This window comes from Toxorhynchites rutilus, chromosome 3 (assembly GCF_029784135.1).
Source record: "Toxorhynchites rutilus septentrionalis strain SRP chromosome 3, ASM2978413v1, whole genome shotgun sequence".
In the NCBI taxonomy this organism is placed as follows: domain Eukaryota; kingdom Metazoa; phylum Arthropoda; class Insecta; order Diptera; family Culicidae; genus Toxorhynchites; species Toxorhynchites rutilus.
Genome location: NC_073746.1, coordinates 183,046,620 through 183,073,997, shown reverse-complemented (window position 1 = coordinate 183,073,997; position 27,378 = coordinate 183,046,620). Strand labels below are relative to the sequence as shown.

Here is a 27,378-nt window from a genome sequence, read left to right as displayed (position 1 = left end):
TGGATAGGGGATTCATCAGAGGTTGTGATTTTGTGTTTTATTTCATGAGTAAAGGATAATCTTTGCCCTTCATGAAAAAATACGTCTCTGAAAGGTTGGAGAGCATGAATCAATCGTGACTTCTCCTTCTGATTTAAATGGTCGCACCGAAGATCTAACCGTGCTGGCTTCTGCGATTTCAACATAAAATTATCGTTGCGGAATGGTTCGAATTTTTGGTTAGGTACCTGTGATTTATTTGAAATGTGTACAAGAGCATTGTTGTCTTTAGCCGAGTACAATCCTGGTTGTAGTGCTATTTGCGGTGTTAAGTTTATTTCGTGGTCAATGAGGAATGTACCATTTTCGGTGGTACCGAGGGGAATTATATTGTTTTGATGGATATGGAGATTTACTGATGAGGGGTAATATTTTGAAAATTCAAACGTTTTATTATTTATTTTCATTTGGTGGCCTTCAGTATCAATGATGGCGTTCATTTTGGAAAGGTTTTCGTATCCAATCAGTCCGTCAAAGAACTTATGGAACTTGAAAACGTAGTACGGCAATTTTTCCGAGAATGCTTCAGAGAAAAGATTAGCATGGATCACTTTGTTAATATAAAATTTACCGTTTTTGTTCGTAACCACGGAGGGATTATTAATAATTTTGTATCTTTTTATATGTTCTGGATTGATATAAGATTTGTTCGCTCCCGTATCCACAAGGAAATTCAAAATTCCTTTGGAGGTCGGAAAACGAACATATGGTATAAAATTCAGGTTTCTTCGTTTGCTTTCCTGACTTGGTGAAAATTTATCTCCTCTACATCGGCGTTATCATCGGGGGCATCGTCCTCCCGTTCATTGTCGGAGTAAACTGGATCGTCTACTTCTTCTATTTCATTATTATGAGCTTCCATTCGTTCCTTTGGAACAAACGGTTGTCTTCTGAATGAATTGTTAGCGGGCGCGTTTTTATACTGGGTGTTCGGTTGCACATTCATTCGCGTAGTTTGTTTATAATCACTAGCACTTCTATCGTAGCCGTGGTTGTCGTTCCGTTTATATGAGGTGTTGGGTTGCATATTTGTTTGAGCATTTTGCGGCTTGTAAGGTTTTACATAATTTGATTTGGTTTGGATTGAGTTTGGGTGAGGCCTTATTCGCGTTTCTGCATTTTGGTTAAGCATTACCGCTTGGTAAGCTTCTTCCAAATTCTTTGGTTTTGAATTTCGAATAATGGAACCTAATGGTTCCTGGATATTGTCTAAATATTTTGCCACCGTTATGATTTCTATGATTTCGTGGCCGCTCAGTGGGTTTGATTGGAGGTTTGCTTTCAACCTTATATTTGTCTCTTTAATATCGTTATAGAAACGTATATGAGTTTTGTCTCCCTTCCGGATGCGGAATAGGGGAGACAGATTTGTGGTGAAGTCTTTTTCATCACCGTAGTGCTCTGTTAGTACTTTTTTTATACCATCTATCGTATTCGGGTTGCCGTTCGCACATAACAATGTGCGGGCTTCCCCTTTAACTTTGTTTTTTATTGCCCGTAGGTACAGGCTGCTTAGGGAGTATCCCCCGTCTTGAAGTTTGACTTTGAAGTCATTATATAGGTCGTCGACCTCTTCCAGCCAAGCTGAAAGTTCTTTCTTATTACCCGTAAATTCGGATAGGTATTTAAATGGGTCGGGGAGTTTAAATGCATCTCCACCGCCCTGCAGATTTCTTTCTGCTAGTTGAGCACGCAGCTCATCGAGCTCAGCGCGAAGCTCTGTTACTTGAGCGTTTCGACGCTCCTCCATATTTCGTGTGGAGATCTCATTTCTGAGCTCCTGCACGTAAGTTTTAAGTTGCTCAATTTCGTTTGCACGCGTGTCTGCCGGCATGATATATATATATATGTATACGAACCCTTTACTTACAAGAGTTTCATATGTCCGTGGGACCAGCTTGTGCGCGGATTAGATTGCGTCGTCCAGAGGGCTGCCTTCGACTTCTCCAGAGCGGTTGTTCTGATCACTTTTTTACACTACACTCGCGCTGGTATCCCACTTCTGACACCAGTTAGGTTCGGATTTAGAGAATGTCACTTTTTTAAAAGATAAATTTATTAGGACACAAACTTAGCTCTACGCGATACAAATGAAAAAGAGACCGAGCCACGTTGTCGTGGCTCTTTTATAACGTTATTTGTGCTTGTTTAGCACATTCCTATTGCTGCACATGGCTTGCACGCCATGTGCTCCGATTGGTCGCTGGTGAAGGTAATGATTTCCTAACGATGCATGTTACTTTTCTTATAATAGTCCACTACATAGGAAAAGTGTTGTTATTAAAAATAAAAATAAACAAATGAAATGAACTACTTTTTTCCTAAATCAATGCTAGCGTTCAAAATCACAAGGGCCCGACATTTTAACAGAAACTGAAATTTCAGTGTTTTTGAAGTGTTCTAAACATAATTTCAATTCAATTTTACTTCTCGTTACGTCGACCAAAAACGTAAACGAACAAAGTCAGAGTCATACAATCTTTTATTCCTTTGACGGATAAACATTTGAGACGAAAAACTTTCCGCTTGCGTCTTAGTTTTAGACGACTGAAATTTTTAGCACCTTAATTGTGAAAAAGTAATTACAATTGCTGACAAATGTCAAACTTCCATGAAGTTGCTCTAGAATCCAAACATAGTAGACATTAGAATACTATATCTGAAATCATAATAATTAAACATTTTAGTTCGTGATATGTTTCGTTTTTTTTCATGATGCGAAAAATATGATTTGGTAAGCTAATTACACTTCTGTATATCCTTTTTCAACGTTATTCGTTGACACATTCAATTTTGTACCATTTGAGTAACTGGTATGTGAACTTCCTATCTTCCTGGCTACTAACACAATCAAAGTTCAACACAACCAAAACCCGTGAGTCTTCCCACCTTCTATTCTTCATCTCGTATCTATACCGTTTCACCGGTTTCCCCTCACGAACTTATTGACGACACGGTCACACCTTGAGTATATATACACACCTTGGACCCACCTTGATGACGCTAATGACGTTCATATGAGAAATGTCAGTCACACAACACTTGTTTTGTTTTGATTCAGCAGTTTTAGCTGGTTTCAGTTTCAGCGTTTCAGGTTTACATTTTCAATCGGATGGAAATTGTGTTTATTTTTGTTGCAAAATGAGCATAGAATTGTGGTTTGATACAGATAGCGAAGATGACACGGATGATGAAGAATACGTCAACATATCTATAGAACGTAGACGAATAAGGGATACATCTAATCCGCTGGACCAACCGGATAAATCGTGAGTACTTTGGAAGAAGTTTATTCCAAAAACTAAGGGTCATTTTATGCGTATTTTTCAGTTTCATTGAATCGTTCAGAGTATCCAAGGACATTTACAAACACCTGTTGCATATTATAGAGGCAAACATAAACCGTGTTCAACGTTTTACGTCGGTTCCCCCAACGATCATGCTGGCAGCTTCGCTAAGATTTTTCGTTGGAGGCAACTATCAGAAGGGCGTCGGCGACGATCGTTTTATTGGATTGGCCCAACCAACGATGTCGAAAGTGCTGCAATCAGTTTTGAACACAATCGAAGCGAATGTCTGCCCAGACGTAATCCAGTTTCCATCTTCAGAACAAGCCATAAATGCGATCAAGAACGCATTCTACAAAAGAACTGGTTTTCCAGGAGTAATGGGGTGCATAGATGGAACACACGTGAGCATCATTCTTCCGGCACGCGACAAACAGCTGTACCATAATAGCGAAGGCTTCCACAGTTTGAACGTTATGTTGGTAAAACTAATGCAAAGCATGAGGTTAGATTAAATTCACTCAAGTATCCGTTCAAAAATTACAGGTGTGTGATCACACGTTGACGATCAGGTATCTCGATGCCAATCATCCGGGCTCATCCCACAAATCGTCTGCATGGAACGATAGTTTGCTGAAGGAAACGTTGGCCGACAGATACGACAGTGGGGACAAGAATACTTGGTTGATTGGTAAAAACATTGAACACATTGATTTGCAACCCATATTTTCTCAACTTTCTATAAAATACGCTAGAGCTAAAGCTTATCTAGTTTGATTGAGAATCTAAGCTACAGAATCTGGAGTTCCTGGTTTAGATCTGTTTTTAGTCATATTTGTGATGGAATTTCCAACTATTTGTTGATTAATAATATGTACTTGCTATATCTTCCACAATCAAACTTAACCTTCCCCGTATGGGATTCTGAATATGCTCATTGTAATCCCTTTGTCATTTTATTAATTTTGAACTAATTTGTGGTGTACCTACATTAAGAGATAAGTGGATTTTTTACATGACATTTTTTCTTATATTTATGTCCTCATGCAATCATTTCAGGTGATGCTGGTTTTCCCTTGGAACCGTTTCTCATTACTCCTTTTCGGACCGATAAAAATACCTCTGAACGACAGACGAAGTTCAATGAAATCCACTCTAAAACTTGGGTCACAGTGAAACGGGCAATTGCAGTGCTCAAGAATACATTCCGATGCTTATCAGCAAAACACCTGTACTATAAGCCAGAAAAGGCCGCACAAATTGTAAACGTTTGTGTTGCGCTACATAATCTTCGCATACAGTACAAGATGGATTTCGAGGAGCCCGATTTGTCAACAGCAAAAAGTGATGCAGATTTACTGAGCGTTGAAGAGGATCAGAATGATGATGATGCAGAAAGAACCAGAGAAGAAATTATGAACAGTATATTCACAAATACAATGTGTGTCAATGTGTGTATGCATTTCAATAATAAAACCTAATTTTATTCCTGGCGCTATTCTTAGTTATTTTCTTCTGTAGGAGTTATTTTAAGTCACATTCTACATGGCACTCGGAGTAGGTCTAAAGTTGCTCTACATCCGGTTCTAAATATGATCATTGTGGTACCTGAGTAGGGACATGCGAGATTAAACATACAAACCTAAATACTGCCCTGATCGAAGATATGTTTGACAGTTTAGATTGGAAGTGAAGAGAGTAAAACGTGTCTGATAAGGGTGCAATAAATGAGTTATAATTTCTTGGCAATACCTGAGTATTTATTCATTGCATATCGAATGCCACATTTGGCGACGAGGAGAAATAGCGAAAGGTAATAAACCATTTTATAAACAAACAATCTTATTTGGAAGAAGAAAGAATTAAATTGAGTACATAACCTGAAATTCTAATAGCGCTCTATTTATGGGATCGATTTTTGGTATACTACAATCCGGTTGTGGTAACTGTCTAGAGGGTAGTGGTCAAATAAAGCTACCGATCAGTAGCAGCTATACTGTATCGAGAAATATTACCACAACGGTGGAATGGTGGAATAGATATCGATTATCACAAAAGTGGTAGGCCGTTGGGCGAAGAAAATTACCACCAAAACAAAAGATTCTTTTATTTTATTCTTTTATGCTACTTTTAGGTAGCGGCTTGTGAGAGCGGTACAAAAAAAAAATCAGTAAAATCGATATCGATTAGAACAGGCACTTGACAGGAGTACGCTGTAGTGTGACACTTTTTTGCAATGGAAAAGTGAAAGATCCCGCATTTCAAATTTAAGCAACTACCGCGGAACTGCATCCGCAGTGAATGGCTCAATTATAAACGGCATTTTGAGTACATTGTAGCGGCGACCGGGGAGACAGATAAAACAAGAATCAAACATGTGTTTTTAGCAAAAGCTGGACCGGATGTTCAGGAAGTCTTCTTGTCCATACCCGGTGTAGATGTTCAGGAGAACATAGAAAAAACAATTGACCCCTACCAAGTAGCCATTTCTAAACTCGATACGTACTTCTCACCAAAGAAAAACACGACATTTTCGAAAGAAATATGTTTTGGACGCTAAACCGAATTCTGATTAATGTTTTTGAAACACGTATGCTCAGATGCCAGGAACAGGCTGGAAAGTGCGACTTCGATAAGACGTTGGAAGGTAAGGTTATACTATTCGCGCCAAACGATCTCAAAGAGCAATTGCTCCAAAAGGAGATACTGGACATTTAGTTAGTAATAAGGATGGTCAGTTCATACGAGTCCGTTAAGTATCAGGCTCTGAGCATGAATCTTCCGCCAACGACTATGACTACGAAGCGGTATCAACAAAATCCAACATTCTGTGCGGCGAGTGTTTTCGGTGCGGTAAATTAAATCATACCCACCGAGTAGGCGATCGAAAATTGAACGTGTTCACGAAATTGCTAATAGAGAAAATACAACTGATACCCGCAATTTTATATTCAGTATTAGTGATGGCGACAACTTCATGTGGCTCAAGCTTGGAGGTGTGATGACACAAATGATGATCGATTCAGGGTGCAAGAAGAATATTGTTGATGAAAGATCATGGCGGTACCTGAATGGAATTGATGTATGGAATCAGTCGACTAAGTGTGTTGAGATATTTCTTCCTTATTGCAGTCCGACTATGCAATTAACTGTGCTGGGAAAATTCGATACAACGGTGTCGGTCGATGATACAGGAAATACAATCGTATGCCAAGAATCCTTCTATATTATACAGGGTGGCCAGTAGTGTTTACTGGGTCGTTTAACCGCGACTAAATTAAGCGTATTGCACATCGGTTTACCCAGCACTTATATTAACGCGATTAAATCGCAGAAAAGTCACCCTTTCCCTAAAATCAAAGGAGTGCTAGTTCAAATTATAATTGATAAATCAATTACACCAGTGTGTCAGCACTCTCGTCGTCCTCCAATTGCGCTGATAAACATAATAGAAGAGAAACTCATGTCGCTATTGGCTAACGTTATAAAACAGAAAGTGGGTTATATCTGTGATATAACCGAAAGGGTAACGTAGGACTATCGTTGATTTAGTGATCATTGGTTTTTAGTTACATCTGAATCAATTCTGAAAGAATGAATAAATGTATATTCGGGGGACTTCGCGTATGAAAGCGTTACGTTGGAGGCGTATGTGCGTGTACGGCGGCTGCTCCGATGTATCAAGCGGAACCGTTTTTCGATGCTGATATTCTCCTAATCGCCTTTTCAGTGGCATCACTCTCCAGGCGCTTGGTGACACCGTTCATCAGCGCTTTCATGATAAACAAAGTTAGATTCACCACAACAGCAACAACATGCTCTAATCGCTGTTCAATTATATCGGTAACGGCATTGAATTAAAGAGACTTTAAACTCTGAGAGTTCATTCGTCTCTTAGTTTCAATTATAACTGAGTGGCGCTCGCTTATATACCGATTGGTGATTTCAACAGCCTGTTTTGAAAGCAATTTTAAGGCTATTAAAACAAGGTTTTGGATCAAAAAGTAACAAGTATATAACGCTTACCAAGTATATATACCATATCATTTCGTTCAGTTGTTTACACTGAGAGAAATAATTAGTAAATATAACGAATTTTGACGTAGGACTACGTCTAACCGGAAGATATAGGGGGTGAAATGGAAATCTAGGCACTGAACAAGTAGGAAAAAATGCAAGATTTGGAACGCTTATAACTCGAACATTTCTCAATAGATCGGAAAGGTTTTTGCATCAATTGATAGGAAATATATCTACGCATCTATCATAACGAATAACATTTCATTTTTCTTGAGATAAATAATTGAATAATTGTGAAATATCAACCATTGTCAAAATGCACTATGTGCCCATTTTGTGCTCCTCAAATCGTACCGACCAAAACGGGCAACCAGAGCAGCAGCGAAATAGAATGAAGTACGATTGGAAAGGAAAAAGAAAAAAATGAACGAAACATTGGTCGCAGTCTCACACATGCGTAACTCTCGAGCCAGCCAGTCAGCTTAAAAATCCCCGCTCCGCTGCCGTAACGATCATTCTCATTCAAACCGTACACCACATCGTTTCACATCACATCACATCAACAAACCAACACAAGCAGTCATGTCTGGACATGGTAAAGGAGGAAAAGTGAAGGGAAAGCGTGTTGATCTGGAGTTCCCCGCAAGGATAGCTAGGCCGAGCGCGTTAGTACCAGTGCACCAGTCCACCTAGCCGGCGTTATATAGTTTCGGCCGCCGAAGTGATCGAGTTAGCTGGCAAGCTGCTCGCGACGATAAGAAAACCCGCATTCGGAACAGAACACATTCGGTTCGGTGGACATCAAGACAACAACAGGCAGTTGCAGCGAGTGGCGAGTGGCAAACGCAATCGCAAAACGGCATCAGGTAGCAGAAGAAAAAAGTTTGTTCTTTATACAAACTGCTTTGGTGGCAAATCCAGAACAAGGCGGCATCGAGGGCGTTCGAAATGGTTTTTTTTTCAAAACCACGAGTACTAAGTTTTCTAAATTGGAACCATTCCTTAAAACAAGGCGCTTTTCAGGGCCATTAAACCTTCCAAAAAAGAGTTTAGGAAATACAGTTCAATGCTTTCTAAAACAATATCCAAAATAATAATAAAACACAAATTGATTTTTTTATAATTTGTTTACCAGGATATGATGAGTATGTGAATTTGGAAGTTGTTCTGAGCTTATTGATTTTCACCAATTCTTAAATTGCTTCTAGATTGAAAGTACAGTAATTTACACTTATCTTGACATTTAGCTAATTGGACGGACCTGTAATGCGACATATTTAGTTGGACATTTTTGTTAACATAGAGTTCGGGGTCCAAATTATGACCCCCACATTGAAAGTCGACACTGTACCACTGTCATCGCGAATGTTCAATTACAGGTTAAAATTACCTTCAATCCGACACTGAGTGGTGGTAATGCGACGTGCCATTGAATGTAATTTACTGTACAATATGTCACAAGCTGGATGGGAAGAAATTTTCCAACTGTGAAAGCTGTGGCGAGTGGCAAACGCAATCGCTAAACAGAAAGGTTTAGCCGAACAAGATGGGGATATCGAGTGATAACAAAACAATAAACTCTTTAGATTGAAGATAATTTTGTGATCGTGAAAAGGACCCTTTTTAGCCTGCAGGTGAATCCAACGAGCGAACAAATCGTAATGAATGTATTTTTTTGCCATCGCTCTCTTTTAACACTCATTCGTTCGTCTCGTTGGACTCGCCCCTCTGGCTGAGTCTGCCGATTTGTCTCTATCCTGTGAGTGTGTACCGCTAGAGTATAAAACACGCGGACCCCAAAAAAATATCTTATTTTCTTTCAAACCGTAAACCCGTGTGGTTGTACGGCATCGGCATCCTGGACGTAACAAAGGAGGACAAGTTAAGGGAAAGGCAAAGTCTCACTCGAACCGTGCAGGTCTCCAGTTCCCTGTTGGTCGCATTCACTGATTGCTCCGCAAGGGTAACTAGGCCGAACGGATTGGTGCCGGAGCACCAGTATACCTAACAGCGATTATAGAGTTTCGGCCGTCGGAGTGCTCGAGTTGGCTTGCAAAGCTGCTCACGACAATCAGAAAACCCGCATCAAGAACAAAGCAGCTTCGGTTCGGCGCTCATCAAGGCAACAATTAGTTTCAGTGAGTGGCAAAGTGTTTCTCCGGAACGTCGCATTAAATGTAATTTATTGAACAACATGTCACAAGCTGGATGGGAAGAAATTTTCCAACTGTGAAAGCTGTGGCGAGTGGCAAACGCAATAGCTAAAAAGGAAGGTTTAACCGAACAAGATGGGAATATCGAGTGATCACAAAAACACAACACCAAAGGTTCTTTTCAGAACCATCAACATGTTCATAAAGAGTAAACAGTAAACTAATCCATTTTTCAGGTAGATAGGTAGGTATTCACGTAGGAGAAGAAAATAAAACAATATATTTAAAATATATATTTAACATAAGCTGTCCCCTTTGTATAGTCCTACGTCACTCCGGTTATGTCCCCGACATTACCCACCCGTCTTTTTTTGGTAAATACTATAGTCATTTTCGACCGTACTAATAAACACATATGTCAAGCAGAACCATGATTCGGAAGCCCAATATCGGCTACATTCTCTCGCCGAAAATGCACGTATCAGAATTATATCCTTATTATACCTCCGTATTGCCTTATGGGAACAATGAAAATGGGTAATACGCGCTTTTCTCACCAGTTTTCAGATATGACAATATCCAAGCTTACTAATGTTATCGAGTAAAATATACTAATCTCTGGTAGGGATGCGGGTTTGTTGACAATATGTACAAAAAATTTGTACATTCTACTAATTTTGCATTACCAAATGTATTTGGTAGTTTTCGACCGAGGATTTTTCTAAGTGTAGAAGCTATTAACCTTGATTTTACACCCCGGTATAGAAATGAAAAACGTAGTCCTACGTCAAAAATTACACCAATCACAAAATAGCCTCGAATGAATTTCAAAAAAGACGGGTGACGTTAATTCTAAGACTTCAATTTTTTTTATAAACGAATATAACTTAAACGGGCGTGGGTGTCACCTCTTTGAGGGTGACACGTGGAGCGGATCGCTCCCCCTACACTACGCCACTGCATATTTTATTCAAGCCGCTTTAGAGCCCCCGCGCACTACAGACTTTTTTTTCAGCCGACAGTTTGGTAGGATCGGCCTACTGGTGCAAAAACCGACCAAACTGAATCGTTGTAATGTGCGCACATGCATATCTCCCCGTACTGATTAAGAATAGAAATGTGCCATCCGCTCATGAGCTGTTCATTCGAATCGCTTCATTAGGCTAAGGTTACTTTGGATAGGAGTACGCACGAAAATTTGATTGTACGAATAGAAACAAACAATTTTGTACGATAGAAGGTGACGAATACGAACGAAGCAAGGGGGAAGCAATGTAACCACACCAATACAACTCAATGTGGTTGTTTAGCTTCACTATTGCATACATTTCGTACGACCACTTTTCTGCATCCAGTGTCACCACCGCCTTATAGTGAGCGTATTCGGATCGGTTCGCAATCAAAACAACGCAGCTCATCAGCTCATTACGGAGCTGTTGAGCTGATGAGCTGCTGAGCTGTTGAGCTGATGAGCTGCTGAGCTGTTGAGCTGCTGAGCTGATGAGCAGCTGAGCGGATGAGCTGCTGAGCTGTTTAGCTGCTGCGCTGCATAGCTGTGGAGCGCAAAAGCTGCAGAGAGTGTGAATTGTGAGACGCGAAATAATTTTTCGTCTCCCGCGTTTTATGATATGACGTCAGTTTGTTTTCGTGTGTCCCTCTTCGTTCTTTAGCTTTAGCAGAGATGCCAGATAGGAAAAAGGTTTTTGTTTTGAAGATATTAAATCGTTCGTTACCAAACAAAATAATAAACATTATAATATGCTTGTAAATGAAATTACTATATTATATTGTTATTTAAACATGACTGTTGAAACACATAAATTTATTTCCGCGTGCTGAATCAAAACAATTCAGATACAACCCGGCAAAAATGCTAATGATTGATAATGGTCTTTTTGTTACCTTTGTCATCACGAAGAATTATTTCTCGTTGCGCCTATTAGTGGATTTATTTTTATATACTTGGATGCAAAAAATATCTCGGTAGTTTTATTAAAAGACGTTGTGTCGGCCAATATTTCTGAAAGAATTTTATTTGGCTACTGCTGGTTTTTCTGTTGTTTAAGTTCAGCATACCCTAAGCATCTTCTATGTTGGATTTCAGCATTCAATTTTTGTTTTATATCATATTATTAGAATTCATATTAGTTTTAGTTTGTGTACAATTATATATTAAATTCGTTTATTTTTTTTGCTTTCCGTCCATTATGAAAATGCACACTATAAAATGTCCCATGGTAGTTATGCAATTGTGTGGACAACCGCAAAATTCAACTGAGCTGAAGAGCTGTTCCAAATGAGCAGCTCTCTTATATGAGCTGAACGGCTCTGAGCCGCTCACCATGATGAGCTGATTTGCCCATCTCTAATTAAGAAGCCGACCGAACTATCGGTCGACAAGTCAGTCTGCAGTCTGCGGGGGCTCTTACCATAATTTCTAAAGCAGCATCATATAGGAATAGTACATCGGTACGGAGCAATGAGGTACATATAGAGGTGGAGCAGTAGGCGAAGTGTATCTGTATTGGCAAGCAAAATATCGTGTCGTAATTATTTGTATTCAATATGGAATGTATATGGAAGAAACAAAACAATGTTGAGTGTACTCACGGTTGCATGATAATTTGAGCCAAAATTCTCATGAAATCATTCAACTGGTTGTTTTTTAACAGATCGTGGCTTGTTTCGATTATTCATGTGGTAAAAAGGTCCAGAGAGCAGTCGTATGCTTATTTCTTGAAAGCAGTAACATTTTCGGAGAAATTTTGATTAACTGGCGATTGTTATCTCACATCATACACACCGACACTGAGAGCCTTCATAACGGTAAAATAATGAAACTTCGTTTGTTTCTAAGAACGTGGGAGAGTGAAAATGCCACATGGAAATATCACTTATATCCGTTTTTTTCAAAAATGTACTTTTTTAATTGATAAATTACTTCCTGAAAATAGCATTTTCACATGGATGCGATGGGCAATCAAAGATAAACACAACGACTGACGTCACTATTTGCGAAATAGTTACGGCAGCGCATGCTATGTCGCTCGAAACTCAACCATCTTCATTACCTTTTTTTCCAGGACATTGGGTACGGAGAGAGCTGAATTCGGATGCGAGTGTATTGGTAGGGGAGCCGCGGGTAAGACGGACAGTGGGGGTATAATGGAAAGGTGGTTGATTTGTATAGTTGCATTATGAACTTCAAATTTCTGTTGGTGGGAATCCCTTCTACATGCTATTCTAGAATATTTAAACCATCCCCGGACAATGAATACTGATCAAAAGTGAAATAGGGAAACAAAAAACCGAAAATCAAACATGATTCCGCGTGTGGATGTAATTTTTGCGGCTTCGATATTAAGCATTTTGAGTGATTTGATTGCAAAATTGAATTCGACGATGGTTATATTTCGGTTTGTGAGTTGACAGAGAAGCGATATTAGGTATGTACGGAAAAGTAAATTAGTTCGTAAGTGGTAAATTTAAATTATTGAAATAATGGCACTGGTGGGGTTGAAATAGACAGTCACATCCATAATCACATCCAATGTATGATGGATAGTGAAAGGAATAATATTGAACTCTTTTTTTATATCGCTTTCTCTTTTTGTTCTATTTCAATTACTGGACGCACAAACACTGAGAAAGAGCGAAATTATTCCTCTCGCGAGCGATAAACTTCTACGCTTCGTATATTATTGACCTGTCCATATTCCCCCCACTACATGTCCATTATACCCGCCTCGATAAAAATGTTCTACTTTTCAGCTTGTTTTAATTTCAGTAAAAAACATAAAAAACACATTTTTATAAAACATTTGGCCAATTATTTCGAAAACCAGTATATTGAACTGTAAAGCAGCCCTTACACGATCAGTAGCATCGACGTTATCAGTAATGGCAATACTAGCAAGACACACTCCATTCGGCATCATCATTATTCTTCAACCCTACACGATCATTTTTATTGCTTCGAGGAATGCAGCAACTCTAGCCTTCATAGTCGTAAGAGAAATATACACATTTTCGAAATGAAAACTATCAATGAAAATCAATTTTATTGTATCAAATAAACATCAACATCAATAATTTGAAAGGTTTTCTGCAAACAATGAAAAAATCTAGAACGAAAGTTGTTCCTAATAATGGTTTCTAATTATGATTTCAACAATTTGATCTGTTAATATAATGTTTTTCAGTGATGGATGCAGAAGACTCAAAACAATATGTTATGAGCATTCGAAGACCATTTTGAAATTCTTTTCATTGATCTATTCACAATTTAAAACTGTATTTTTCAATAGTAATCTCAATATCTTATGCTTGATTCATTGTCATTTAATATCTTCGTAGATGTCGACACCATATCTCACCCGTATGCATCATCAACTCATTTGGGCAAAAGATGTCGACACTGCACCGTCGCTATCGCGAATTACCATTTTAGGCTTCGTGCTCCATCGTTGTGAAGCGAAAATGATAACGAATTTTGAGGTAGGAGAAACAAACTTTTAAAATCAAAAAGTATAAATGAAAATCTTTTTTTTTCGCATCAAATATGTTGCTCTATGTATTAGAGCAACAGGTTTTCTGTAAATGGTGAAAAAATAGTAGGGATTTCAGAAAAATTATAGAAAATTGATCAAGTAAGGTTTAGTGCTACGTGCTTTATGCATTCAAGTAACAGCAAATAATAACTTTCATTCAAATTTTAAGAATTTTAAATTGCTTTGGGCCCACTAATCTGCTAGAGAGTAAATTGGCTCACAAACATAGATTCTGATATAAGATGTCGCACAATATGCTAGACACCTCGAATGATAGTGTCCCTGCTCTATTACAGTAAGGACATGTTCTCACTGCAGCGGGGCGTGTTCACTTCTCGCAACGACATTTTAATTCACTCACATTGCACCGTGCCAGCGGCGTGTCTTCGGCGTGTTTTATACAAATTGTCAATGTGTGTTTTTGAATGAAGGAATGAAAATTGGTTTATTTTGAAATAATCCAACATCGTTGGACGAACCGGGATAAAAATCGGACGGTGAAAAACGTAAAAACTAAAAAAAATGCGAAAAATTAAAATTATGTCACTACTACAAACAAACATATTCAAGAGAGAAGCGGAGAAGTACAAATATCGCCGTCGTGAAGTGTTATCGTTTGCACGTTTGCAGCCACACACCAAAACCACGTTCACGACACGTCAGCCTGGTGTGAACACATCGGTAAAGGCGCGTCCACATTATGCCGAATGATGCCGATCGGCCTGTACCAGGCGGCATATTCGTTATGTAATGTGGACGCACCATCGGGTGCACGAAGCCGAAGTCCCATCGGGTGCACGAAGCCGAAGTCCCATCGGATGCACGAAGCCGCCACGAACACACGAAGCACAATGTCGTCAACGCTAATTTACTTCGTTTTGTTTTGGTTCGACTTTCTCGAACCGGACCCACTTGTTTCGGGTTGGGTTCGGTTTGATTCGAGTCGGTGTTCGGCACGTCGGCAAGCCCGGGCGGTACGTCCACATTGAGTCGGCTTTACCGAGCGACCAAGGCTGATTGGCGTAATGTGGACGCGTCTTAAGAACACACACGGTTAATAGTAAGCATCACACGCCCCGCCCAAGCCACGCTGACGCCCGCTGTAGTGAGAACAAGGCCTAATGATGAAGCGAGATCAGAAAATCCGGATTTGCTTCATTATTGCCCTTCATATCAATTTTGTCAACCTTACACGAACATTGTTATTGTCATTCTGATGAAGTAATGTCATTATTATTTATCGTGTAAGGGACCCTTAAGAAACTGCTTTTAAGTTTTGGAAAACATGAGTTTCCAAAGGTAGTGCTCCCTTGGCCGAGTGGTTAGCGTCATAACTAACATGCCGGGTGTTCGGGTTCGATTCCCGTTCTGGTCGGGGGAATTTTTCGTCAAAGAAATTTCCTCCGACTTGCACTGTGATCACGCGTATTCTAGAGCTTGCCACTCAGAATGCATTCAAGGCGTGTTATTTGGCATAGAAATCTCAACTAAGTACAAATAAAAATGACGCAAGTAATACTACGTTGAGACGGCGAAGTTCCTCTAGAAACGTTAGTGCCATTGAAGAAGAAGAAGAGTTTCCAAAGGTAGAATTGAAGTTTTCCTTAACATGTCCGTCTTACCCCTATCTCCCCTACAAGTTTTCTTGTTCTTTTCCTGTTATTACGGAGAAATTATTACGTTGTGCAACTTCAAAGTGCAATCAGTTTCTCACTTCATTCGTTTGGAACTGGTTGGAGTTTTGTGTTTTTGTTTGGCCAGTGTTATTTTGCTGTAAATGAATTTCGTTCACTTCTAAAGATTGACACAGGAACCCCGTATTTGCATGTGCATTAATTAACTAACTGCGGTACTTCGAATTTAAAGGTTTGTATAATTGGTAGACGTTTATTTTTACTGAATTCACCCTATGACTTGCCATTTTTGCTAGATTCATAAGATTTGAATACTTTGCATCAAAGAGACTTTATGATATCACTAGCTGGAGAGATAACATTATCGCTGATTATTCGCAAATACATTCTTCGTTTCAGACATTAACAGGAACGAGCTGAAGAGATGGTATCTGCAAATGCAAATCAATTGCGCTACGATGGTCGTGTGGTTATCGTTACCGGTGCCGGTGCAGGTTTAGGCCGTGAATATGCGCTGCTTTTTGGTAGTCGTGGTGCGAAAGTAGTGGTCAATGATTTGGGTGGAAATTTTCACGGTCAAGGAAAATCAAATGCGGCCGACAATGTTGTAGCTGAAATTCGAGCTGCCGGGGGAACTGCCGTACCGGATTACAATTCGGTGGTAGACGGCGATAAAATTATCCAAACAGCAATGGAAGCGTTCGGACGGGTGGACATTCTGATCAACAACGCTGGTATTTTGCGAGATAAAAGTCTAGCTCGGATTTCAGACGAGGACTGGAATTTAATTCAGGACGTGCATCTGAAGGGAAGTTTTGTCACCACACGGGCGGCTTGGCCGATTATGAAGAGGCAGAATTATGGTCGCATTATTATGACTTCGAGTAATTCCGGTGTGTATGGAAATTTCGGCCAAGCTAATTACAGTGCGGCAAAGCTGGGTTTGGTGGGATTGGCAAATACTGTTGCGATAGAGGGCGAAAAAAATAATATACACTGTAACGTGATCGTACCAACTGCAGCTTCGAGAATGACTGAAGGCATTTTGCCAGAGATATTGTTCAACGAACTGAGTTAGTACAAATGTCACTGATAAAAAGAATTATCGCTGATTTGGTTATATTTTTCCAGAACCTAAACTGATAGCACCGGTCGTTGCCTATTTATGTCACGAAAGCTGCGAAGATACCGGTTCTGTTATTGAAAGTGCTGCTGGCTGGGCAACGAAAGTGCACTTTGTGCGCGGAAAGGGTTGCATTTTGCGTACTTCCATCGGCGATGTTGTTAGTCCCGAATACGTCCAGAAGGTGTGGAGCAAAGTAACTGATATGTCCAATGCCACTCATCTGAACGCGATTGGCGAGGCCAGTCTGACACTGGTAGACGTTCTGGAAAAGCTACGTGACGGCCAAAACAATGAACAGTCGATCACGGATACGTACAAGTTTAACTTTAAGGACGTCATCCTGTATGCCTTAGGAGTTGGGGCCTCAGTAACAGATGAAAATGATTTGCGATTCTTATATGAAAATCATCCAGATTTCTCTGCACTTCCCACGTTTTTCATTCTGCCTGGTTTACTATCAGTGATGGGCTCCAATCTGACTGCTTCTGCAATTTCTCATGCGAATTTTGACTTGACTAATGTGAGTTTCATTAAATACACCTCTCAAATGTTGATTAATGCATTACACTTATTCAGATTTTGCATGGTGAACAATACATCGAATTATTTGACTCAGTCCCAACTGAGGGCATGCTGACCACGACATCGTCTGTGATCGAAGTTTTAGACAAGAAATCGGGCGCTCTGGTGATTACGCAGTCTGATTCGTACGATGACAATGGCACTCTAATAGCCCGGAACCAAAGCAGCACCTTTGTGGTCGGTGCAGGAAATTTCAATGGAAAAACTAAACCAGGTCCAGAAGTGAAACCGCTTGTACCAAATCCGAAGCGCTCGCCGGATGCATCCGTTCAGATTAAAACCAATCGGGACCAAGCTGCACTGTATCGACTATCTGGGGATCTGAATCCCATGCATATCGACCCGAGCTTCTCAGCAATCGCCGGGTACAAGATACCGATTCTGCATGGTTTGTGCACTATGGGTATTTCGGTGAGGTCGGTCCTGAAGCAGTATGGGGATGACGATTCCAGTTACTTCAGGTGTGCCAAGGTTCGCTTTTCGAAGCCCGTTCTACCAGGACAAACGCTGCGCATTGATATGTGGAAGGAGCCAAACAATCGGGTCTGTTTCCGTACGGTTGTTGTGGAAACTAATACGGAGGTATTGTCGGGTAAGTGTTTGATAGTTAAACATTTATGGTGCGTTCCTTTTGTACATAAGCAACATATTTTACCCTGGAATAAACACGAAACAATTCACGACATTTTTTTAATCCCATTTATTTATTTATTTAGGCTCATAAGCATTTTAGCTGTAACAGAGCCGGGGTTTAATCGTGTACGTGTACATGCCGTTTAGGCGTAAGGGTATTCATTCTGTTTTTCCATTGTTCAGTAGACCGGACAGCGGAGAAAGTTGATATGATCATTGTTGTGTTATTAATAGCAAAACAGCCCGATGTTTCTCGCAGAGCAGAGCAGTTGTATGGATGAATCGATCTTTGTTCCACGATTCCATCGCGATTTCCATCGCTGATGATTGTTGCGTGGACGTAGTTACTCTATAACATCACAAAGATGGTCAATTGAGGGCCTTGAGTTTGAACTCACGATCACGTATTCTTTTCTGTATCTTCAATAACTAATAAATTCGTTTCTGCCCGTCTTCAACTTATTTGGTATAGATAAGCCATCTGCGATTTGAAACCACACCACTTCTCGTGTGGTGGCCATCGAATATAGTGATCCCCGATTTTTGAAGTTAATTGTTCATCAGCTAATCGAATACTTTTCAGCAGTTTGTTATTCGATACGATTAATCGCCACAAATAATCGATTAATCATCACACTGGGAGAAATAATTAGTTAGACTAATATTTCTCATTTGCTAAAAAGCCATCTGAAATCAAAATAGTGTTCATTCCGACGAGCGTAAAGGATAATAATTGATTTTCAGGATAAAACTACAGGCCCTTTGGGTTTTTTTTCTCTGGGTTTGGATCGGTTAATCGACGTAAATTATTCGTTCGCTTCGATTATTGGTTGCGCAGTATTCGTTCGATTGATAACCGATTTCTATAGGAAGTATTCGATTAATCGATTAATCGAACGATTATCGGGTTTAGGTTTAGGTTTAGGAGGAGTATGAAGTAGACTTACTTTCGCAGGGCTAGAGGCTAAAAACCTAAGACAAGATGAGACAACTGGCTTCTTACTCTTCTTCGTCGTACAAAAACGAAGCCATGACATAAAGATGCCAGCGTTGCCAAATATTATAAAATTTCGATTTTTTTAAATTTTTGTGTTTATGAATCGTAACATTTGGTTGGTGCAAATTTATTGTTTTTGCATTTTTTCAGTACGGCAATCTCAAAAAGGATAAAGGATAAAATAAGTGTACCCATATCTATAATATAATAATGATATCCATAACAACTCGTCCAAGATTGTCTGGAGAATCTTTTCTCGTTGATTCGTGCAAAACAACGGCGCTCAACTCCATTGTAATTCAGGAACAACTTGAAAATCGTGACTCTTTCGCAATACATGACCGTTGTACCGAATGCTTCGCATACAGCCGATACACAAGAACATCTTGTTGGATTGATGGACTTGCTATCAAAGCGGCGAGAAGAATGTTCAGCCCAGAAATTGATGGACAGTGAAGCAGCATCGATATCATATCGAATTTCAGCTTCATCTAATTTTAGTGGTAATGTGGATGACATGAATATTGAATTCGACTATGAGTACACCGATGAAGCGAAAACTTTCCTCGAAATAACAGAACAAAATTAGTAGCTCTTTACATCATCAAAATAAGTCAGCGGGGAAGAACATGTCAGCAGTGTAACAATTGGCAGTCAGCAAAACACAACCTGGATGGTATAAACCATCTCTTTTTCATATTTACGAGCTAGAGCTAACAACTCTCCATTTGCATAGTGATTGATGAGACTTTCCATTTCTTCTTAGCAATGAAAATTATATTCCGAAATATGAAATCGCATTAGGGACCTAACGAAGCTAAATTGACAAATGAGTGTTTTGCCGTTCACTTTACTCCATTTTGAAAAAACACACACATAAAGTTGCATATAATTACTTCACATTTCCTCTAAACTAAATATCGTAATATTCATTAAATTCACCAAGTTCAATACAAATCCAACGCTATTTATTTTTATTGGCAACACTGAAAAAATCGGCTTTATTTACAAAATTTATCGAAATCAGCCAATCAGAAATCAGAACGACTGCCAGAAATTTGGTCCGTATCTGACAGAAATTAGGTCCGTAAAAGACCCCCTATTGTCTGATCTTATCTTAGCTAAAAACAAAAATGGAATGAAATGAAACTTAAGTTGCGAGAGTGCTACCAAGTACAGTAAACATTCACTAACTGGGCGAAGAGGGAAGACCAATTATCGACATTCGCGTTCCAAATGGTCCGGCATGTAAAACATCAAATAAAATCGAGGGGAACTTCAATGAATTGTTTGATTTGTGTTGATCATGGAATTGGTTGAACAAAAGGTTTCCAATTGAAGTTTTGCATTGAGTGTGACAACAGGTATGAAATATAATTTGAGAAAATTATTTTTCTGTAACTTAATCAATGTTTTTGTCATCCGAAGATAATGTCAATTTTTATAACATTTCAAATTACATTCGAATGCCCAACACGATTTTTTCAGGTTATTAGTCGAAATAGCAAAGTTGCCATTCGAATCTTGCATTTGAATATGGCGTCGATTGTTTACGAAATTCTGTTTTTTAACTGGTCCAAGGACCAGTTAACGTTCGCCCAGTTAAAAAGCAGACCAGTTAAATCATGAACAGTTAGTGAACGATTACTGTACAACACAAAGATTCATGCCTAACGCTGATTTTACACACATCCGTACACATTGCTCGATACAAGAATAGGAAGCCCTCTAATCAAATTTTTTTTTTGTGCTAGTGCGAATATGGAAGAGTATCCATAATTTTGGAATATAGATATACCCTCAATTTATTAAGATACAACGTGTCTTTCAAGGAAGCATGCTTCCAAATCCCAGTAGGAAAACTTTACTGTTGCATGTTGTGGGGTTCGATCCCACCTCAAGCGGAATATATGAACAAAAGTGTTTATAGTTTGTGATCGATATCTGAGTCAGAATGAGAAATTCTGGTTCGATATCTGAGTGAGAATGAGGAGTTCTGGTTGGTAAGAAGGAGAGAGCTCCACGTAAATCGAAGCTCTCCTACCGGGATAAGCGGTAAATAGCAACGGGTACTGGCGTGATTTGCGGAAGAAGGAACAGTCTTTTTCAACCAGGAGTTTTGGTGGAGGCTCGTGCATGGTTTAGGCGAGATTCTGCGCAACCGGAAAGCTCAAGACAGCTTTCACATCATTCAAGGATACATACATGTTCTGGAATCCTCTCTTCTACCGTTTTGCGTGGATATCATCGCAAAAGAAATCATATTCCAGCGAAACAATGCTACTATTCATACCAGCAAAGAAACTGAGCTATGGATTAAGGACCGAAAACTTAATTTTATGGAATGGCCGGCTCGCTCTCCAGACTTGAATCCTGTAGAAAATCTTAAGAAGATCCTTGTACGCAGAATCTACACTGACGGAAAACGGTACATCACGATTGAAGAGCTCAAGGTCGCAATTTCGGAAACATGGAAAATATGTTGGAATCCGTTCAGCAGAATTTGATAAATAGTATTCCAACACGATTTTTTCAGGTTATTAGTCGAAATAGCAAAGTTGCCAATTATTGACATGTAAATCAGCCGATCCTTTTGAATTTTTCATTGAGAATACTTATAAATTTTGAAGTGGTCTTATAGAAACTGGACAGCTGAAGTCATCATATTTAAGCACAATAACTAAAAAATTCTTTCGAACGAAATCGACGTTGAATATACTTTATTCTAAGCATTAAACAATGTATGAATGTATCTTGTTGAAATTCTAACTGTTTGTGCTGCAACGAAATAGAATCAGGGTGGTCTTATAGAAGTTGGACAGAGTGTAGGAGTGTTAAAGAATCAAAGAATTGATTTTATGGTATGCGCAAGTAAGTAGGCCGCGTATTAAAGTGAAAAAGGGACATCGAATGTTGATCACGAATGGAATCATTAGGGTTTGAGTTATTTTCTTAAGGAATTTTTTTTTATGCGGTGGATTTGTTTTTTTTTCAAATTGTGTAGCGAACACTATTTTCAAAGCTACTGGTGAAGTTAAGTACGATTTTTTGTGCGGTCCCTGTCCCCCGCACAACAACTGGGTTACCTTATAAAAATTCGTTTAATACTGGTTGATAAATCAATTTCGGAATATCCGCTGGAATATCCTATTAAGGATCAACCTCTTTTAGGTGCGATCAGGGTGCGATTGACATTGCTCCACCACTGACAATTGTGTTTGCTGATATATCCATTTTTTTGAAAATGTGTCCCAACGAAATATTGTTAATGTTCGATTGATTTTCAAGTAATTCAGTTGCAAAAACGATATGCTTTGCGTTATTCACTGGTGGTGAATCTATCTACGCATGTGCTCCCTTGGCCGAGTGGTTAGCGTCATAACTAACATGCCGGGTGTTCGGGTTCGATTCCCGTTCTGGTCGGGGGAATTTTCCGTCAAAGAAATTTCCTCTGACTTGCACTGTGATCACGCGTATTCTAGAACTTGCCACTCAGAATGCATTCAAGGCGTGTTATTTGTAGAAATTTTAGTAGAAATCTCAACTAAGTACTAATAAAAATGACGCAAGTAATACTACGTTGAGACGGCGAAGTTCCTCTAGGAACGTTAGTGCCATTGAAGAAGAAGAAGAAGAATCCATCTACGCATGGTGAAGCGTAGCAACCCAACAGCATGTACAGAAAAAATGGCAGCGTAATCAATAGGTTTGCAGCAGTCATGGCGTAAACAATCAAATAACAACCCTTGATGCTTAGTACAAACTACCAGCTTTATCCTGGAGCGAATATGTTGGACATCGTGTCCACTAAATAAAGCCAATCTGGCATTTACAACATCCTCTCCATTTCGAAGATAGGCGAGAGCGTTGATAGAAAGTCTGGTCCCAGATGCACGACGGTACTGCGCGGCCGTAAAGTGCGATAGGAGCTGAAGAGGAAGGTCGAAAGCAAAGCGGCCGGAAGGTAGGAGCATCCGGTCAAACGGTGATGAAGTACCGGGTCAAAATGGACATTTTTAGGCGGAATCTTCAGTCGCCATTTTTGAACAGCAGGCAATCACCTACAAGGAGTGGATGATAGCGTTGGTGAAAAACATTTTACCGACATAGCACGAACATCTTTCCGAAGATGATCCTTCTTTGGCTGACGATCAGCGAGAAGTAAATGTCCAAGTCGCTGTTCTTTCCTATGTTATTTGCGCTGAACTGGGTGATGCACATTACGAAGTGCCTGCCGGAAGTTGCTTCCAGTAACAAGAATTATCGGCCCATTATGCAAAGCTATCACTGGAGCCGGTCCATCGGCTGTAGATAAACGTTGTACCAAAGTCCGACATTACTCCCAACGACCTCCAACTGCGAAAAGTTTGGGATGATCCTCAAACAGAGGATTTACTCCAATAAATTCGTGGTCAAAACGGAGAAGCTTGTTTTATTTCTGAGCAACATTTTCAACGACGAATTAGATTATTTGAAGACAACTTAATCGAGAACCGATAAATCACAGCAACGGAAATTCGGATGAAGTTGGAGTTGTTCCTGGAAGTGTTCAATAAATCGAGCACCATCAGCATTGTCGCTCGAATGAATCATTACTGTGTAACTTCGATCGCGGAGTTAAACGTAATTGATCTTGACTGGATGAACGCATCTCTAGTCCAAGTCGCTTGGTGCATACTGAAAACAGACGAAACTTTTATATTTTCTTTTTCGGCCCAAGCGACCAGTTCCGTTCCATGGCGTTCAACAAGTAAAAGAGGATTTGGAGCTCCATCATTCGAAACAAGGTAAATTCGAATGATCCGAAGTGAATGAAATACTGCAAACAGATGACACCAATACTGATATTGGTCTTGAAGGAACACTCCTGGCTGACTTCTAGTAGGAACCTGGATCATTGTCGTGTTCAACCCCGTTGCAGTATCAACTGGGAGCCGCTGCGCCGTCCCGTTGAAAGACGTAATGATTCTTCCCGTAGAGGTCCCGAAGTGCCGGGGCCAAAACTTTCTCCAGAAGCTCGGTGTTATAGTACACGGCGTTGATTTTCACGTTTTTCTCGACAAACTCCAGTGGGAGCTTCATAGGCCTGGATATAACCCCCCAAACCATCACCGACATGGTACTCTGGAACCGCGGGATGTTTATGTGGGACGGAGGGATGCTGGCCATCGTCGGCGCCTACAGCCGATCATTTTGGACATTGTGCGGCTGTTGCAAGACAATGGGTTTCTTAGCAGAAAACAAACTCCTGGCCTGCGTGCCGCGAAAATATTAGTTTGGCTCTGTCCAGCCTCTTCTTCGTTATAGCCTTCATTACCCTGTGAACCTTACGTTTCTTGTACGGCTTGTATCCTAGGTCCTTCGTCATGATGGTGTGGATAGTCCCGACCGACACATCCAGGTCAGCTCGGTATTCCGGATCGAGCGGTTCATTTTCCGACGAACCCGCTCCCTCGTCACCTTGATGGCTGCTGGCGTCCTCCCCGAACGCAGTCGCCCGGATCTCGCACAGTCTCTGGCCGAGCTCGTCTCCCGATACCGACTGATGGTGGTATGGATAAAATACCGCTTAACCCCATGGGATTTCAACCACCGGAATATGTCGCCGGGTCGCTCACCTCTCGCAAACAACTTTACTACAACGTCGCAGTACTCCTCCATAGTGCGCGGTGTACAAGCAACAAATGAGAGCAAGTCGACATCGTGCGTGTCGGTTAGCCTATTAGCGAATTCGTTTTTGTTCAGTTTCAACCCCAGTGTCAAACTAACTGCTGTCAAAACGTTTTTTTATTCACTCAGTTTCAACCTAGTTTCGTACTAGGTTCACCCCGAAAGCTGTTAGTTTCGCACTGAGATGTTTCACGGGTTCGCACTCGGGTTCATCAATACAACTATACTGAACTGTCAAGTTCCGAGTATTGTTTTGGAAAATCTAAAAATAAAGACTATGAAAATGGAAAACCTGCTGCTTTTGTATTTGTATTATTGGAATCGTAATCCAATTCGGATTCTGATTTTAAAGAGTATATTCGCTTAGACGGCATTAAGCTTCGTGTGCTTTCATTGGGAGGCGAAAATAATGATGGATATTCAGGTGGAATAAACATGCTTATAAAATCAAAATTATGAATGAATATTTACTTTAATGTATCGAATATTTATTTTATGTGATGAAATAATAGGTTTTTTGTCGATATCCCAGAAACATATTGAACGAAATTTGTGTCTAATGATGATTTTATATTATAATAGTTATTATTTGTGGAACAAACATGGAACAAACATGAAATGCATCGACAAATGGTTAAGTGAGTGTCAGGACTACATGTGTTAGGCAATCAAACAATATGAAGTAAAAATTTTCATTCAAATTTTTATTTTTTTTACACTGCACTTGGCCCTTCTGAACTGATGGAGAATAATTTACCTCCTAAGCACTAATATCGCCACCAGACGAAAACGCAAACGCAAACGCAAAATCCAATTGGACTAACAACAACGTCATTGTGGAACATATGAAAATTGTTTTTGAAAACTTTCTCTCGAAGCCTTTCAAAAAAATCTAAACTTTTTACACCATAGCATAGATCTATGAGCAGAGACAAATACAACAAAATAAAGACGGCTCAAATTGAACCATTTCTTCTTCGGGCTTCGCGTTTAGCAACCCATTTGGCATACCATTGTTATTTATATAGATAGAAGATATAGAAGTGCGTTATTTCGCATAAAATCCATTTCCACCTTCAAACAAAGATCAAATAGACTAAATAGACGAATAGACTAACAACATTTATCATGATGTAATTGTAAAACATATAAACAATTTTCCGAATTTTTCGAACTTTCTTCAGAGTTTTCCGGTTTTTCGATTTTTCTCTCCACTGTATTGATCTATGGGGCAAACACAAATTCATATGTTTTTCAAACTTTCCGATTGATTTTCATATTTTTTTTATCAATTGCATAAAAACCTGACGTAGAATAAAATGCATCAAACCTGATTAGAACTGTTTGAATCCGTTGTTCCGCTCTTGCGGACAAACATCAAATCATTTTTATTTTTATGTATGATTCGCATAGCACAGTATATGACTGGAAAGCGACTCGCCCGTGTAGGGGTCATGCACACTACCTTCCAGCTTTGTCCGACAAAGAATACATAAAAACCACGATTACGCTGTAGTAGCACGATGCTGAATGTATCCATTCATATTTGTGACATCGACCGGTGAATATAGTGTTTCAGTGTTTATTTGGTGTTCATAGAGCACCACCATTTGGGTTGAAATTAGCATTATCGAATTAAATTTGTTTGCCTAAAGGTTATTAAATTGTGTATTTCTAGCTTCGGTTTTATGAATTTCGTAAGTTATATAATTGGGAGAGAGCATTGGCTTACAGATTAATAAATCTTTTTATGAATATATAATCTTATCAAATATCGACAGTGCGCTCTATCCGCTATCAGCTACAAATTGCACATCATGGTGTTGTTTTTGGCGAACTTTTTTTTTTCGTTTGAATTCCAGTTTTTAAACATTAACATTTCCTGCTGAACTGCTCACACCAAAATATAAATTAACAGGGGTTCATATCATTATTGCCTTTGCTGCTGAACGGACATTTCACCGTCTACCGGAACCTGCGCCTGAACTTTGAACTTTTATTTGCTTTTTCTTTACTGTATAGGTGCGTACGTTGATTTGAAGAAAATTGTCGTCAAACCGAACATGACCGCTGCATCTAATCTGCAAAGCGATGCCGTATTCGCCGGAATCAAGGAACGCGTAGCGGAGAACGAAGCCAAGGCAAAAGCAATCAACGCAGTATTTCTGTACAAAATCACAGATTCTGGCAAAGTTGCAAAAGAATGGGGTGAGTCTCATTGCTGTCTAAATCAAATGAATCTGCTCTAAATCCACTGTTGCAATGTATGTTCGTTCCAGTATTGGACTTGAAAAAGGCTTCAGTATACGAAGGCCCTGTGCAAGGAAAAGCCGACACGACGATGACCATCTCCGATAGCGACATGGTAGATTTGGCGCTAGGTAAGCTTCAACCACAAACCGCCTTCATGAAGGGAAAGCTAAAAATTACCGGCAATATTATGTTGGCCCAGAAGTTGGCACCGCTACTGAAGACGGAAGCGAAACTTTGAAGTGCTTCATTATACAGGTATATACGCCAAGTGTATACAATACGCACTTTGTAACATTCTTATGGTTACCTTATTTTAAGCATCATTGTGGTATATGATACATATAGAATTGGTTATTTTCTATTCTGCATGTGGGTTGGGATAATAAAATGATTCAGAAGATGATGCTGCATTCTGTGAATGTCCGCATAATCAT

At 39.7% G+C, this 27,378-nt stretch overlaps 2 protein-coding genes across 6 annotated transcripts; both read left to right on the top strand.

The window, feature by feature from the left end:
* Positions 1-3,066: 3,066 nt before the first annotated feature.
* LOC129777854 (putative nuclease HARBI1) lies at positions 3,067-5,075 on the top strand. 2 transcript variants are annotated; one of them, XM_055784410.1, is made up of 5 exons: positions 3,067-3,308; positions 3,370-3,808; positions 3,873-4,017; positions 4,386-4,777; positions 4,848-5,075. In XM_055784410.1, the coding sequence occupies exons 1-5, from the start codon at positions 3,181-3,183 to the stop codon at positions 4,857-4,859; spliced, it is 1,116 nt and encodes a 371-aa protein (XP_055640385.1). In that variant the 5' UTR covers positions 3,067-3,180; the 3' UTR covers positions 4,860-5,075. The 2 variants fall into 2 exon arrangements, with proteins under 2 accessions (XP_055640385.1, XP_055640384.1); XM_055784409.1 differs by having other exon boundaries at positions 4,386-5,075.
* Positions 5,008-27,347, top strand: LOC129777853 (peroxisomal multifunctional enzyme type 2-like). 4 transcript variants are annotated; one of them, XM_055784406.1, is made up of 6 exons: positions 5,008-5,139; positions 16,083-16,756; positions 16,815-17,329; positions 17,386-17,983; positions 26,714-26,899; positions 26,971-27,347. In XM_055784406.1, exons 2-6 carry the CDS (start codon positions 16,108-16,110, stop codon positions 27,180-27,182), a joined length of 2,160 nt encoding a protein of 719 aa, XP_055640381.1. In that variant the 5' UTR covers positions 5,008-5,139; positions 16,083-16,107; the 3' UTR covers positions 27,183-27,347. The 4 variants fall into 4 exon arrangements, with proteins under 4 accessions (XP_055640381.1, XP_055640380.1, XP_055640383.1 ...); XM_055784405.1 differs by lacking the exon at positions 5,008-5,139 and adding an exon at positions 15,723-15,915; XM_055784408.1 differs by lacking the exons at positions 5,008-5,139; positions 16,083-16,756; positions 16,815-17,329; positions 17,386-17,983 and adding an exon at positions 26,193-26,346.
* The last annotated feature ends 31 nt before the right edge of the window (positions 27,348-27,378 follow it).